Source organism: Numida meleagris, chromosome 4 (assembly GCF_002078875.1).
Source record: "Numida meleagris isolate 19003 breed g44 Domestic line chromosome 4, NumMel1.0, whole genome shotgun sequence".
Taxonomy (NCBI): Eukaryota; Metazoa; Chordata; class Aves; order Galliformes; family Numididae; genus Numida; species Numida meleagris.
This window is the reverse complement of record NC_034412.1, coordinates 16,421,024-16,438,311: the sequence shown is the minus strand read 5'-3', so window position 1 is coordinate 16,438,311 and position 17,288 is coordinate 16,421,024. Positions and strand designations below refer to the sequence as shown.

At 44.6% G+C, this 17,288-nt stretch overlaps 1 protein-coding gene across 3 annotated transcripts in view; it reads left to right on the top strand.

Moving 5' to 3' along the window:
• The window catches only part of EPHA4 (EPH receptor A4), a 251,216-nt gene that overhangs the window by 189,210 nt on the left and 44,718 nt on the right, over positions 1 to 17,288 (top strand). For all 3 annotated transcript variants that reach the window (XM_021394145.1, XM_021394146.1, XM_021394147.1), the window contains one exon: positions 4,466 to 4,621. In XM_021394145.1, coding sequence (XP_021249820.1) covers positions 4,466 to 4,621 — 156 coding nt within the window. The remainder of the gene's footprint in view (positions 1 to 4,465; positions 4,622 to 17,288) is intronic.

Below are 17,288 nucleotides of genomic sequence, written 5' to 3'. Positions count from 1 at the left end.
AAGAAACTCATTAATTCATCCTATTTAAAATCTTCTCATTTCACCCAAAACCAATTATGCTTGTAGTGGCAATGATCTGGAAAGGCATTGTCTCGTAGGCATTAGGGGGGCCGCTGGGGCTCCCGTGGCATTCATGTCGGGGAGACAAGGGTGACTCCCTTTCTTTGACTTTTAGGTCAAAAGAACTAGTCGCTGGGACAGCTTGACAATTAGAAAACCCTGATGAGCATTTGGAACTCAAACAGCTGTACAATAACAGAGGAGTTCATGGTGCGGGGCAGAAAGCTCATCAAAAGAGACTATCCAAACAATTGCGTTCTATAATTAACACACAAAAATCTGCTCAGAAATGGTAATAACAGTAAAAGAGAGCTGAGAAGATGCTGCCTACTTATGTGGCAGATGTGGTTTTGTTACAATCCGAGGGAGAAAATCCGTCCTTTTAAAGAGTAGGAGGAACATTAGAGGGGGAAAATGAAAGTAACTTTTTATTCCTAAGGGTGCAATTAAAACACGAGCTTAAAATATTTTCACACAGACAGAAGCCGTAGAAAAAAATAACTGCTGACGAGAAAACATATAGTGTACTATCAAAGTATTTGATACACAGATTTCTTTTCGGACTGCAATTTATAAGAAAAATACAGATGTATTTTTTTCCGAAATTATTTGCTTTGTCCTTCATTTAACCAAGAATATTATTCTTGTTTTCCTCAAAGTTGGCTCCACTGACTTTGCACCCGCAGACTGTCAGCAGCGTTACTCACGTGCCCGCCACAACAAACGTCCCTGGCGGAGCGCTGGCTCCTGCGGGCACGGGAGCACGGTGGGAGCGTTCCCCATTCGCTGCTGACTCCACTGCAGCTCCGTCCGGGGAGGCTCATCCCTCGCAGAACACCTCGGCGGTGACACATTCGACACTGGGATTTGTAAGGGGATGGCTCTGCAGCCTGGACTGTGTGTGCTCCGTTTTCTTGAGTAGCTTAAAATGCTCAAGAGGACTTTGCTCGTTAAAATTTTTTCTCAAAAATCTGAGGGGAAAAAAAAAATCAAAGCTTATTTAAAAATGGTTTAAAAATATTTAATTCTTTTTAGTCGCAATAAAATGTAAGTATGTGACTAGAACTCCATCCATTATGAAATTCTGAAATTGCTGGGTGAAATTTTCTAATGGACAATTCAGCATTTGACAAGAGCACACAAGCAGACTTTCCAGCCCACACACGCGTTTCTTCCTTTTTTGTCTTAACAAAGCCATAAAAGTCTGAGAATCAGGTTTTAATGAGAAAAATGAAGCTTGAAAAACAGCTTGAGAAAATTTACATGGAGATTTGACTGAAATTCCATAATTCTTCTGAGCACTTTTTGCAGTTCTAACACATATCTCTTCGATCATTTTTGTTTTTAAAGAAGAAACTACACAGTGCTGACTGGCACCCTTGGACAAATCCCACCTGGCTTCAGGGGAAATATAAATCTAATAGATTTTAGCATGGCAACTCCAAGATATCAGCATGGTTATTGCAAGCTGATGTCCGTTTAGAATCAGTGAGATCTGTTCTAAAAAAAACTGTGAGTGTTTTGATAGTGAAAATATGTTTGAGGATTTTCCTTGGATACAATGCAGAGAGTCATAACCCTGTTATGGCAGTGGGTGATCTGAATGCAAGAAAATGTTTTTCTGCTTGTTTTTTTTTGTTTTTTTTTTTTTTTTAAGCTAGCAGAACTAATTAAGGCAAAGCTAAGGTATTAAACTCAGTTTGCACTGCACATGTGAACTCATCTTTTCACAGTGGAATCTTTCAAAAGCTGTGTAAGAACGTCATTCATGGCCCGCCTCACCCAGCAAATCCTCCCTAGAAAAGCAGTGGAATGAAGATCTGCCGGCAGGAAGGAGGTGCAGGGAGCAGGTTCTGCACGGGCCGCATGTTGGCCTGCTGAGCCAGTGAGTTCCAAGGTGCCCATCCGCTGCTTGGCCTGGCTCTGCTGGTCATGGCTGCGGCTGCAGGGCTTTGTGTGGAGCTGCCCTTGCAGGATTAGATTTAACCAAGAAGTCACGGTGCCACCGAGCTCTGGGAGCAAAGACTGTTGGCTTAATGCGGCATGTTCTCTGATGCAGTTTTGTGCCATGTACTGAAATGTGGTGAATGATCTTGAAGGTCCTTTCCAACCTGAGCAATTCCATGATTCTATGAATCTCAGAGCACACAGAAATGAAGACAGCTGCCAGCTCAGTCTGTGCAGCTGGAGCAAAATGGCTGTGTGCACTTCGGAGCAGCCACTGCACTGGGAGAGCCTTCTTCAGGTCTTGAAATATTAATGATAGCGGCTTAATATAGTAGAAAGCAAAATACAGTGCTTGAAACAAAGGGGAAAAAATCCTTGACTTACAGTCTGTTGACCTTGCAGTACCCACTGCATCCATCTATTCCCTGTAAAGGAAGTGAGGAGAGGAAGGAATCCCTAAAACTGTGCCATTTTTCTACCTTTCCAATAACATGTTGCAGTCAGTGCAGAGCTTGCCTCTGTGTACAACACTGCTATCTCAGAGTGCTCTAATACTGGGAAAATGCAAAATGTAGCTCTTCATTTAATAACTTCTGTGGACAATCATGCTTATATTAAAATAATGTTAGTATTCTTGTGTTTTTCTTTGAAACCCTTGAATAATGGATGGAAGCAGTTAGTGTGCTCTCCACTTGGACTCTTAAGTCCCACTCCTTATGCATGGATCTTGTCTGTACTAGCTGTGCTGATGGGCTCAGGCAGAAGAACAGAACCAGGACTGAGATCTCATCTCAGAACCAGCTGTTGTTCAGCTGGTTGCAGGAAGACTTGTAGCAATAGCACAGCTCATTCACCACATATTGCAAATCAGAGCAAACAGAGGAAAGTTAATTTTCCCTTTTTTTTTTTTTTTTCCCCCTTGTTCCTGGTCCATTCACATCACAAGCAGGGGCTGTGGCTGTGCCTGGGGGGTTGTGCCGTGCTGGGGGCACGCTGCTGTGCCGTGTGCGAGCTGGCCTGGCCCTGCTGCTCCTCCTGCCAGCGCTGCGGTTTCTGATTCCCCTCGAAACCCCAAGGCCATTTGAAGCAGGGCCAGAAAGCACCTTGCGAGTTGAACCTTATCTAATTGCGCAATGTATGTAAACTCCGGAAGCATAAATCTTAGTCATTTGAGCAATGTGTTTTTATAAGATTCTCTGGTCCAGTGGCAGCCAAAGCGAGCAAAAGCGGGCTGGTCTCCCAGTGTTTCTGCAGATGGCGCACGGCACGTCGTAAAGTTAGGGCTCGTTAGGGAAATTCCAGAAATGGCTTTGGTTAATGAGGGAAGCAACTTGCTGGTTTATAAATGTGTTACTAAACCCCTCCCCGTTCCCAGTATGGACAGCTTCATTAAAGAAGGAGGGAAAGGAGAGCAGCTGATGGAAGGTGAGCAGGAGGAGCCCAGGCTGGGTAGGGGCGGGCAGGAGCTATGCACTGCATTGGGCAGGAGGACAGGACCGTGGCACTAGGGCGGTGATAAATGGCAGTGTGTGAGGGGGGACTTGATGTTAGGGCAGTGATCAATGGCCAGACATGAGTGGGAGTAGTGCAACAAATTCCAGGAACCTTCTTTTTCACATGTTTGCGTGCTTATGTGTTTTCTCTGTTGTCCATAGTGCTGAAAGCGGGGTGGTGGTTGGCTTTTATCTCGAGCCAAGGGAGAAATTTCTGAGATGGCATCCGTGTTAGCCACCGTTAAAATGTGTTATTAATGATACTAATGAGTTTTTTCCAAGTGATGTAAAAGTACCCATCCGTGTAAGCATTGCACTTACAAAGATGATGTCATGGAAAGCTTGCCAAGCCGCACATGGGACCTCATGCCAGTGATGCAGTCACTGATGAGTCCTGGCTTCGGGGAGGGGAGAGCACTGCTGATTTCCTCTGTTGGGGAGCAGGAGCCAAATTAATTCAGCCTTTACAGGAGGGAGATGAGCCATTTCCGGGCATGTCAGGCACATGGCCTCGCTGCCAATCGTTGTGGGTTCCTGTCCCACTCCCTCTTAAAAATTGGCAGGGTCTGGCTGTCAGCTGCCATTCCTTAAGCAGTCATAGAATGAAGCAATTGCACCCTTTTGTTGTACTCTGGTGTGTGTGAATGCAGGTGGACGTGGGGTAAGCAGCATGCAGCTCCACAGTAAGCACAAAGAGGCAGCTGATTTTCTGGCAGTGTCAATAGAAGTCCATAATTTCTTTTTGCCATCTCTAAGCCAGATTCTTGTTGGAATTAGAAATCGGTATCTCCTGACATAGAAGTACTCATTAAGAATGTGATGATTGTTAATTCTTCACCTGGGGCTAAGAGGACATCATTAGATCTTTTTGAAATGTCTCCTGCCTTGATTTTGAATAAGTAAGGCAGAGATTTATGATCACAGCCTGGGCAAGTAACACTCTCCCTTCCTGTCCCTCTCTCTAGCTTGCAAAATCGGATACTACAAGGCGCTCTCGACAGATGTTGCGTGTGCCAAATGCCCGCCTCACAGCTACTCCATCTGGGAAGGCTCTACCTCCTGCACCTGCGATCGGGGCTTTTTCCGAGCTGAAAATGATGCTGCATCCATGCCCTGCACTCGTAAGTTGGTATTTAAACAGTCTCTTCCCTTTTCATCACCTATTTCTTCTGTCTTTCTTCAAATCTGTATGGATGACACATTGCCTGAAGAGCTGTGTCTAAGAAGTCCTGCTTCTGATAGCAGTGTTCATTAGCTCTTGCAGCCTTTTGCAGAGGCGGTTTGCATTTTGGATCACACTTCTGGGAGAGAATACACTAGTTTTCAGCCCTGAATTCCTAACAGTGACATGGTTGCACTGAGAGATTACAGTCTAATTAAATGAGTAGCTGCAAGAGGAGTGAATTGCAAACTTCAGAAATGGAGTTGGGTCTAATTACAGGTCTAATTTCCAGTCTGAGGACCTGTCTAGTAGATGACATCACGTTTCATCTTTAAATTATTGATATTTCTAGAAATTGTGACAACTTTTTTCATAATTTACTCATAAGGAGTAAATATGTAATATTTATAATTCCATTAAATATATAATTTGCGCAAACTATTGCTGATGGCCCTTAGGAATATAGGAGCGTTCCTCCAAAAGGGGTGGTAATAAGAAATCTTAAACAATAATGAAAAAAAAAACTGAAAAATATGGTTTATTTTATCCTTTGTGTATAAATACATCCTTCATATATAAATACATCATGCACAGCGAATGGAATTATGCTTCAGTTCCACCAGAACATTTTCAGCATGAGAAACAAAAGGCGTAGCACGCTGAGCACACCCGCCGAGTTACTGGAACAGCTCCTTGTCCTGTGTGTTGGTTAATGGGTTAGGCAGCCAAAGACCTGAGACTCTAGACATGCCCTGGTGTTAAATCATGATCATCTAGTGCTTTGCTTTTTGTTTCTGTAGGAGCAGAGCAGTTTGAAACAATAAGTGAAAGGGCTGTATTTTACTGGGGGATATCCATGTGTGACTTTCTCTGAAAGCTATTGAAAATGCTTCCAGATTTTTGGAGTTCAGCTGTATATTTATGTAGTGTATATGTCTGTGAGAGAAGGCTGAGATATTTCTTTTGTAACATTTTAATATATTCCAAATTCATTTTAGAGAGATGACTCACATTTGTTTCGATCTTAATTTCTCCCTTACAAGGCAGAAGCAAAGTATGTCCATAACTCAGCAGCACTCATCCCTTTCCCACACCCTGTGATTCCAGCTCTTCCTCAGTGATCTTCTTCCTTTCAGCTGGGAGTTTTGCTGGGTTGTGGTTAAGCAGGTCTGGGTATAGTCAGGAGCAGCTGCTTTAGCTTAGTAGGAAAGAAGAGAGGTCCCTGTATCCCTTGCCAAATGCTGATTGGGGATAGAAGTCTAGCTGTGCTGTGAAACCTCGCTGAAGTCGGGTAGGATCATGCTTTTTGTAACACTGTTTACACTAGAAGATTTCAAACTTGACCATTTTGATAGGGAAAATGTCTGTAGCAACAATAGAACTAATGTTCAGAAGATACACTCTAAATAGCGTTGTACCAGCAAAAATTTCTCATAAAGTTCTGGTTGTAGCGACTGATATACTGACCAAATAGAAATCAAATTAAGACTCAGATGGTTGAATTTAAATAGGCATGTGCAGGACTGAAGTATGAGGAGAGAGCAAAATAATTCCAGATGGGGGAATTGTGAGCAAATGATACGTATGTTTGCTTACATTGCAAAATGTACTCCTGCAAGCTTAGCCCTTTTTTGTCAAGTCTTGGACTTGCTTCTGGCACCCTTCCCCCTTCTGGTATTTGGAGGTCAGTCAAAGTTGAGGTCCCCAGTCTTGGTCTTCTGCACTGAAAATATGAAGAGTGCAAAAGAGAGGGCAAGGGCCATGGTGCTGGCTACAGTCTTCATCTCTGCAGCACTCTCAGAGGACGTGACGTGCAGAGAGGCAAGGCAACAGCACAATCCCACAGCCGCCTGGCCCTGGGAAGCAGCCTTGTCTCTGGACACTCCATTTCATAGCCCTGAATTTTTACCAGTAGCTTACGAGCAGCTTTTTCTGTGATCCAGCATGAAGGAAGACTCAGAAGTTATTTTGGAGCTGGCTGGTGGGGCCGCTTTGCTCACTCATACCTTCTCTTCATTGCTGGAGCGTGGCTGTGGTGATGGCACCTGCACAGGCCCAAAGTGCAGCCCCCGTGGGGCCTTGCACAAGAATGGGGTCAGGAGGCTCCTGGAGGGCCGTCCTTTGCCACACCAAGTTCCCTTATTCCCACGTGTTTGAGGCCAGGAACCATTTGAAGGGCCTGTGCTGAAGGAAGGCCCTCCGGAAGAAACTCCCTGTTTGTCTGCCTCTCTTGACAAGATGTGGAGATAGAAGGGAGCATAAACATCAAAAGTTCTTTCAGACGGATTCAGACTCTAATCAGTTCTTACCAGTTGGTTAAACCAGGTGACAAACCCAATTCCCTTGTGCTGACAGCCATAATAATCAGGCACCTTCTTTGTTCATTATGCTCTCTTTAACCCTGGTATTCTCATTCGGCCCTGCATTTAGTAATCGCTCAGTGTGACGGCACACTAATGAAGAAATAAAACACGGTATCAGAGATCCATTCTTCTAGCAAAAAGATAGACTGTGCTCCACTGGCTTGTAAAATCAGCTTTCTGTTCACTTGGAGAACTATTAGACCAGGTGAATAAAAGTAACATTAGGTAATTTGGAGAGAACACCTGGAATGGACAGAGGATTGATCCTTTCTTTGTTATTTCTAAACAGTTTTTAAGATGAAGAACTTCAGCTTCTTAGGATGTGTTTTTGTAAAGCTTTGACCCTAGGCTATTGATTTCCTTTGCTAATAGGCTGGCTGGCCTCGCCGCTTATCTTGCCTTCTTGGTTAGGGGAGGAGGACTGTTATGACTTTCTATTAGGCTGACTATGCCAGTGGATGACCAGGAATTGGTGAATTCCCTTTCCTTTCCTTTCTCACAGCTCCCGTGGTGAGTACTAAGCAGCTCCTTCTTTGTGACGTGCTGGTCAGAGGAGGTGCTCCAGAGTTTTCTGGTGTCAGAACACCACTATCTGACATTTCTGTCCAACGTTGAGTTGTAAAAACTGTGCCTAACCTTCAATTCAGTCAGGCATCCAGTCTAAACAAATAGCTCGGGCTCTGTGTTTAGCATTCTGCTCTGTTCAGCTCTGCTGAGTGGTTATGTCTGCCTTAAATCTCCTACAAGAAAGGGCAGAATGTGGCTGGACGTGAGCGTAGGGGACAGTGGGCTGTGTGGGAAAGCCAGGCATAGACACCCTGACTTGCACGTACTTAACTGATGCCTCTTTTCCCTCGCACTTGCCTCATGGGAATAATAATCATTGTGTCTGTCACCGCCAAGCTGCAGAGCCGCCCTGGATCTGCCTCATTGACCTATGCCGGGAGTTTAGACTTTGAATTCTGAAACACAGTGGACGTGTCAGCTGTGTGCTTGGGTGTGGAGGTGGTATGATTGACCTCAGGTTCACCTGAGCACAAACTGTGGCAAACACAGACATTTTCCTTTCTGGAAGCACTGCTAAAGTTGCATTCAGGCAAATATTCAAACCTTCTTTGTATTTCAGTACTTGCTGAAGGGATGGGCCATTCATAAGGTTAGCAGTCTAATGGGGGATAAATTGCCTTACCAGCACACAAATCCATGAGGCTGATCAACAGTCAGTCTCAATCATGATCCTCATTCTGGAGTTTCCTTCTCTGTAAGGATGTGGTAGGGAGACTCTCTGAAAGGCAGCCTGATGCAGGCAGGTGCATTTCCCACCCAGACTAATGGGCGTTGGTCCCATGTCCCCACTGTTAATGAGTCAGGTTCTCAAACTGTTTCTTAACAAACAATGCTCACATGAGCAAATATGGGACAGTTTTGTATTGTTTATATTGTCAGTTCGATTCCGATTATTAATGATTTTTAATTGGGAGCCCTCTACAAAATAGAGATTGCCAGGCTGTCCAGCTTGAAATTTGTCTCAGTAAGTGACCCTGAAAAATTTAGTCTGTTGTTCCACCCAAACAGTGACTGGTTGATTGGTATTTTGGCGTGGCCTGAAATATTTCTGAAACAGTTGCATTTAAGACAGTTTATACCAGAGAAGCTTAGAGATAATGAGGGTAAATTCAGTGAGATGCAAGAGAAAAGTGCCTGCTCTAAAAGGGTTTTCTCCAGTTTAGGTTATCAAGAAATCGAAGAACCTGACTTGAAACAGCAAACGTCACTTAGTTGTCTTTACATTCGCCTCTTCTAATTGAATTTAGTGCACTGCTGTATTTCCTCCAGAAAGTATATTGTTTTTAAATTACCATTTCAGTGCTATTACTCAAGGCCCCTGCTTCTAATGCTTTCTGACAGTTATCAGCATAATGAACCATAATGAAATGATGAGCAATCTACAGTGGAAACTCGATGTGGATTCCACTAGAGCTGTGTGACTGCTGTTAAAATTTGAATGCACATTAAAATAACACTGTCCTTATTTGTTTCCAAGGTCGAGGTCTTAAAAAAAGGTCAGAAAGGTCTCAACACTTGGATTTCATAAATGTTATACATGCTCTTAACTCAGTCTTCTGTTGCACATAATTTATCTAAGAGAGAAATATTTGACCCGCATTTTCAAAAAAGAGTGAATGTACCTACCTAATAAATGTGCTTGCGAAGGAGTAATTACACAGGAGCTGATTATTTGAGCATATGTTTATTATGATTGCTTAGACTTCTAAATAAACAAATGTGCTCTTTTTCCTTCAGTTTAACTTGTGCCTTTTCTAAATTTCCAGACAGACACTGATTATCGCTATTCTGGCTTTCACATAGTAGAATAAGAAAGTGGGGTACAACGCCCTGTCGTATGATGGCTGGTGTGTTGTAGGTAGCTGTGCACTGACTGTGCCATGCTTTCTCCCCAGGATGCTTGTTTTGGCACTAAGTCAGTCTAAGCTATGGCATAGAAGCCCACTCTCTGTAGCATGAAGTATCTGCCAATGCAGCCTCTGATCTTCAGAAACAAAATTTATGGCATAATAATTCTTCCGCACCTTTCTATATGTTCTCACGTTTATTAAATTATTTCATTCATAAAACATCGTAAGACGTTGTTCATTATGTAAACAGTATGTCAAAATGTCTTGTAAGGTACAGTACAGCAGCTGCAGCATCAGAGCAGTGGGTAGACAGCATGGAGACAATGATTTTTCTTCTCCAGGTATGCTGGGGAAATAGTTCCTCAGTTGCTGCCAGAGGGGAAGGGCTTGTGGCTGACAGGGATCCCAAAGGAAAAGGCTGTCTTCCTTCGTCTGTGGAGACAGACTGGGGGAATCAAGAAAACACTGAATAAGAAGGGGAGTGGTTATGGCTTTAAGAGAGGAGACAGGAGTAATTTGACAACGTGTGTTTATAATCAGTAGACTTAAATTCATCATTCCTTTAAATACAGCAACTGTTTATTAGCTGTCTTCTGATTTTCTCTCTCCCAAGCCTTAAATTAACTGAGATGTTTATTCAGTTAAGTGGGGGCTTTGATTTGGTTAGTCAGGACCCAGTTCTGTAGAGTCAGTGGAGTAAATTAGAGGACTACCAGAGTAAGAAATCCAGCAGTTGGGCCAATGACAAAATGACATATTTCTCTGGTTGAATTTCTTCCCTGTCAAACTGTCAGACAACCTTCTGGTATTCACAGTGGAATTTTTCTTTTTATCTTGAAAGAATGAGTGGACACATGGGATGTTGTCTGCATCACAGCATACTAGAGAAGATGTGATAATGTGTCAGCGTATGTGGTGCTGCAGAGAGTTCTTATAAGGCAGTTTTTGGAAGAGAAGCCCTGAGCCCACAGAGTGGCACCTGCAAGCATCAGTTTTCCCACACTCTGCCAGCAGTAACTGGACCTCTTTGCTTAACTCCCTTCTGGAGAGAAGAGGAAATATCCATTGCATTGTTCTCTGTGGTACGGAAACAAAGCTTATTGTGAAGCTGGTAACCAGGGTTCTTTGGCAGCTAAATAGGAAATTGTACATGCCAGTAAAATGGGCATTTTATCACTGGCACTGGTCCAGGATCCCTAGCTTGGCAGAACTCCCACTAAAGTCAAAGGAGACTTGCCCGAGTAAATAAATTAAGAATTGTTTACCAAATCAGATGCCTTATTAAAACCCCATTGTAATGCTAAACATGCACAGAAAGGAGAAGAGGGAGGGAAAGGAGCAGATGACTGATATTTCAAGAGGCTGCTGTGTCTTGCAGACTGTTGACTTTGGTCTCACCAGTTGTAAAAACACCTGATCTGTAATGATAAATGATCGGACACAGCTGGGCAGACAAGAAGTGAGGGTTGTCCTAAGCATTGGTGCTTGTATAAACTGGACACAGCAATGGGAGACCTGTCCACAACTGCTGAAAGAAGCAATTAGTGGTCACAACATATACAACTGTCACAGGAAAGTGTGTGCTTTATTTCTGAGCCCAAACTTACACAGCCCAGGAGTTTACTCTGCATTATAACTTGTCTTTCAGATGGGTGAAGATCAACAACAAAGACTTATCTGAAGGGCTTCAGAGCTCACACGCTGAAGCGTTATTGACAGCTTCACAGTTGTCCATGCTTAATAAGGCCTGATGAAATGGAAAAAGGAGGCCAAGGCGCTTTTTCTTGAAGCTGTGCCTAGCACTGCTTTGCCAGATGTTTTAGTGAGGCAAGTTAAAGAGTTTAAAGACATTGATTGTTTAGTAATTGCTTTCTTTGCATCCAGTCTGAAAATAGTAAGCTCTTTATTTCATACTCTGTCTTCCCTACAGGGAGACAAATTTTCGGATCATGATTGAGTTATGATATTGATCAGAATCATTAAAGGCTGTCTGTACAGTAATGGCGTCGGGAGGTCACATGGAGAGCACTAGCGATCACGTTGGCTGACAGGAGAGCTGAAAGCCTTGCATAGCCATGGTGCTTGAGTACCTGAGCTAACCCTTCAGAGGCACTTGATGTGACTTCAAGTGGCATTTCACTGCTCTCTGTATACGTGCTCCAAAGTTCTTTGGAGCTGTTCATTGTATGGATCTTTTCTTCTTTACACCTCTGTATTTCTCCCCCTTATTCTTGCTGTGTTGTACACAAAAGCTGCCTCTTAGATCTCGTACAGCAGAAGATGTGCTAAACTTCTCACTGCTTCTGATGCCACATTTCCAGTTAGGTTTTCCTGCCATTAGACAGTTGGAAGCTTACTTCCCGGTGCCTGCTGTTCCTGTAATTCATCAAAGACTTAACTTTTAACAGCTTGTCTGTAGTATAGCCAAGGCCAAGCTGCTGATTCAAATCAGCCCGTTCATACTAGGCTGCTTTAACGGTACAGTGAATCGTAGCAGTCCGCCCTGTTGTATGAATCTTGTTTGTTATATAGCAAATTAGCTCAAGGTTTCTGAATGTCCCGATTTCCCTTTGAAATCATTGGAGATGAAGAGGGTCAGCATCTCTCTGAAGCAGGCTCGTAAAGAGGATGCTTTTGTCAGCCTTGGTCTGAAGCCACTGAAGCTTACTCCCGTCTGACTGATTAACAAACACGTCATTGGCACTCTACTGCATTTAGCAGTATGTTTATAGGGTTTTCTCTGTTTCAGGGTGAAGTGAGAAAGCTTCCAACTGTAGCAGGCTATCATCTTATTTTACTGTTTGTTAGAATCATTTTAATCCTTATCAAGCTAAGGTCTGCTTTTTCTGCCTCAAAAAGCAGCGATATTTTCCTCAAGGAGAGTATGGGAATGGTTAAAGAAGATTAAAGTCTTTTCTACATGCTTGAGGTTTTCTGATGTCTGGTGGGAATTGCCAATGAAGCTTCCTTCCGATTTCACACTGTCAGGCAAACGCGGACTGAATGCAGGGTGACAACCCACTTGAAAATAATTATCCATTGCCCTGGCTGCAGAGGCATCCGTTACCCGATAGAGAAATGTGCTTTTACGCACATGCACACACAGACTAAATTATTTTTTTAATCATTTTCTCCTTCCAGGGCTGAAAAACCTCATCCTGCTCGTTACCATCTGCATACATATCTTTTGAAAGCATCTTCCTTTTTTAAAAGGGCTACATTTTAAATGCACTGATCTGGTGACTGACAGGATGCTCATAATGAAGACTTGCCTTCCTCGGGGTATATATTTGAAATATCTCCATTAGCACTTCCACGGACAGTGTGGGTTTAAGCTTGTGTTTTTAATAGAAGTTCTCCCACAGATATATCTTTCAATGTAATAAATATTAACCATACCATAAGTTAATAGTACATAGATGTGGTTACAGTCCAAATGCTGATAATATCAGTGTAGCCCTTCCTGGGCTGCCAAAATGATCCACTACCACCCTCAGTGACTGAGGATGAAGCAGCACAAAGACAGGGGCTCCTGGGACAGGCTGGGACAGTTGTGTGTCGCTAGGGAGAACTTTGTTCTCAGTGCCGTCAGAGTGGGTCACTCCAAGTCCTGAATTCACTTTCAAGGCAGTCAGTGTCAGTACCCTGTGCTGAGGTGCTTTTTGGTTTGTTCTGTGGTGTTTTTCTGTTTCAACCTGAGACAATAGCTTATCACGGTTACTCAGGTCCATTAAAATTGGCCAGACTGAAGCCCACTGCTTTCGTCTTCAATGCTTTGTCTGTGGGGTCTCTTGAGAATAGGAACAACAAACTTTTATTCACCTATAGCTTTAGTGAGCAAAAGCTGTCAGCATTTCAGCTGTCACAGGGGATGAAACCTCTGCAAGCTGCTCTGAAGGCCTGCCCGGTGTTTGGGGCTGCTGTTGTTGGCAATGGGCTTCTGGCTTCAGCCAGCCTGGGGCAGTGGGAAGCATGTCTGGTCATTCTATGGGACAGCGAAGTCTCTCAGGAGCTGTTTCGCCTGGAATCATTTATTTCTCTTCTCGTTTCACGGCCCTTTAATCCACGCCTTCTAACCATACACTGTTGCTGAACTAAATTAACTGGTTTAGTGAAGACAGTACTCTCTATGTCAAACAAGTCTGTCTGGTCTGGATGTAGAAAACTGTAATTGAATTTACTGCATACACCCACAGAGGCTTTCAGAGAAGCACCATGCTGGGCAGATCAGTAATAAAAAAAAAAGATGTAAAACCAGTGATATTAAAACCTTTGTCATAGCCATTTGACTGGAGTTCCTCAGCACAGTGCACCTGCAGTTCTGCCTTCGGATCGCAGGGCAGTTGTTTCTGTGGGCTTGGCTGCAGCTGGCAGGGCAGTGGCCGTATGCCTGGCAGGCTGTGCCTGTCCGTCTGGGGGCTCGCAGCAGCAGCAGTCCTGGCACAGGTCTCTGGTGCGTGCAGTCTGTCAGGGAGGAGGCTCTGTGCTTCGGCCTTGTGGCTCGGCGGGGCTTGCTGCATGTGGAACCTTCCCTTTGTAGGTGAGGTTCATCCCTGAGGGCATCTGTTCTGAAGTCTGAACATGATTCTTGTGCAAATAATCAGTTCACAGAATTGGCCTGTGCTGCATGGGTGCTCCCTCAGTCCCGCAGAGCGGTGCGGGGCTCCTGGCTGGGCCTCCCCCACCCAGGCTCCCCGGGCTCACTGTGCCACTTGGGCCGCAGCTGGGCCCCGCTGTGAGCCATGGAAGCTCCTGCGGCCTGCCCAGGGAGACCTGTCATCTGCAGAGATGGCGCGGATAAGGTGGCACGGGGAGGTGTCTTGTGATCTGGCAGGAAGCAGGGAGCCGGTCGGGTGATGATTCCTATCTTTGTCAGGGATTTCAACAGCCTTATATCAGCCTTGCAGGGGCTTGCAGGAGGCCTCTGGCTGGGAGCCGGACCTGAACGCCTTGTAGGAACAGAGGGAGGGAAATAGTGGTGGATGAAAAATGCAGCCTGAGGTTGTAGTAAGAGTGCTAAAATGCATCAGCCCTTTTAGTACAAATCAGTGCTCGTGCTGTTAACTCCTTAAAAACTCTACTATTCCTGAATACTCATTTGACAGGGGGTACAGTATTGCCAGCCAGCCAGATTTGTCTATCCATCAGTAAGGAGACAGACAAATAGATGCAAAGCCTATAGCATATTGCAGCAAGAGAAAGCCAAACACAATCTGCATTGCACAATACATTTAAGTAAATCTAATAGGAGGGTTGAGGAAGATAGCAAGATTAGCTTGACAAAGATTTGTTGCTAAACAGACTCTTCAGTTCCTGGAGCCCAGAAACACTGAACTTGCTCCACCCCAGGCCTCCCATTTGCTTCATGGCTCAGCTTATTTTGATGGCTTTATTGTGAAGCAAGGTTTGTGAAGCTCCAAGAGGGAATAAAATGAAAAACCTCCATTCTTTCTGTTCCCCCGTGGCTGCTTGTGGTGCTGGTAAATGGGCAGCTGAGGGATCCCGCTCTCAGCCCCTGTGCTCATACACTGTCCTCTCTGTGATCCCCATGCCGGGGCAGGTCCCTCTCTGTATGTCCCTCATGCAGGTCTCTTTCAGTGCTGCTTTGCTGGTGCCTGCAGCCTCCCACGGCCACGAAAGGGTTTTCCTCTCCTCTGGCAGTGGCCCTGTTGTCAGAAACAAAGCAAATCCTGATCACTATTGAAGGAGCAGATACGCCCTGTGTTTCAACATCTGAAACCAGGCCCATCAATCTGAAACTGTTCCCCACTCCCAGTGCCAACAGCTCCATTAACAACTATGCTCCAGAAAGAAAGGAAATTGCTTTTCCCCTTGCTGCCATGTCAGCCCACCATTTGGAAACTCCCCCGCATCTTCCTTTTCATGCTGGAGGTGGTGCGCTCATCTCTGTGACCTGCTAGCATCTGCTTCCCTGGTTTTCCGCTTCGCTGCGTCTCTGTTTAGACACTGCTATGCCCTGTCCCACATACTAATTACTGACTTTTTGCTTCTGAGGAGCTTGATTCATTCTGGCACATTTTCCCACGTGAAACTGGACCTAGAGCCTTGGAAAATATCTTAATGGACACCAGAGTAAGTCTGAGATTAACCCCAAATCGGCTGCTGTGTCTGAGCTAACCGGCATGTCTTTAGGACCGTAAGCGTGGCAGCTCCCGGTGTGCAGAGGCCAGCCCTAGAGCAGTCCCAGCTGTGGGCAGTGCGATGCCAGCAAGGTAACGCTCTGCAAGAAAAAGCTCTTTGCTTTTTCCTGTCAGAGTCTCACTATGTAGTAGCTGCTTTTTGCGTACTGGGGTTTGTCCCTGGATGTCCTCAGCGTTGCTGGTGTACAGACCAAAATTGAGGCTTGCAGCCCAGTGGTGCAGCAGCAGGAGTCCCTGTTGCAGGGGATGGGCTGTGGTCTGTCTGCTCATGGCAGTAAATCTGCCTGCCAGCCCTGGTTAGCCCGGAGACTGTACTTCAAAGGTTTGGCAGGAAGGGAGGATTTCTCTCCTCTCAAAATGAATATATTAATTTTGTATTTGAGAAGTTGAGCACAGAGGAGCAATCCTTGCTCAGCTGCTCTTGCAGCAGAAGCTTTCATCTAGGCACTGATGATAAGTAGTAGGTACATTTGACCTCTGTGTAATTTAAGACTTTTTCCTTACCTACGTGCCTCTCCCCATATCCAAATGCTGCGTCCAGTTAACATGTGTTAAGTCCTGGTGGCTTCAAGCACGGACCCAAGGATGTGATGCAGCCCTCAAAGCCTACCCCTCTGCAGGGTGCTCAGAGCTCAGCCTTCTTTGTAGATGCTGCTGATGAACCCAGGCAGCCACAATTCCTCTTCACCACCATTGCGTTTTGATGGCTTGACCTCTTCACTGCTACACTTGAGTCACTTTATGGTTTCGGCAGAATTCCACTGTAATTTATTCAGTTCCCAGCTAAGCCTGATGAGTGCTTTTGTACCTATGGCATATGAGAGACTGAGATTAATTTATTTACGTTGTTAATCAAACTATTGGTGCTGGCTAATTTTTTTTTCCAATTTCTTGACATTGGGCAAATTATAAGAATGAAAAATCTGGAATTAAACTTGTAAGAACTTTCCTTCCTTTCTGCCAGCAGATCTAGTTGAACATTTTTAAATTCCAACCATCAATGATATTTTGAGGAAATTTAAGAAGCTTTCATAAGCTCTCCAGTGTCTTGAATGAAAATTGAATTTGTGACTTCCTACAAAATTATTTCCGGTATTTTACTGGTAATAACATCTGTATTTAGAGCTCCAGCCATGCATAATGACTAAGGATTGCCATCTTCACTGCATTCTGGTTTGGATGGTTACATTTTGTATGCTTCATTCTCACCCTGTTCCATTTCTGTTAGGTACTGTATTTTCCCTTGTGTCCTGTCCCATAGTATTGTGTGTGTAGTTCAGAGAGCCACTGTGCTCAGTCCCAGAAGGGGCTGCGTTTTGATGGTTGCAGAGCTTTTTGTGTTGTATAAAATCCTTCATCTGTTTCACGGGGTTGCCAGGAATCATTCTTGTTAAACGTAAGGATAGAAAAATGTGTCTCACCTCAACTGTATTGAAATTAGATTAAGGATCACAGGATTAGCTCTTCTGCATTTTTAGTGTACTTATTGGTTCGGGGCCTGTGGGGATTGAAGCATATAAATGAGGTTTGTGCCTGTGCCTGGGCTGTGGAGCAGCTGGTGGTGCTGGGCTGGGCAGAGCGGCCATTTCCATTGCAGCGGGCTTCTGCCCCACACCTTGCTCAGACCTGCTGTATGAGGAGTGTGGGGGACCTTGCTCGGTGCCTGACTGCCCCCCCCTCCCCCC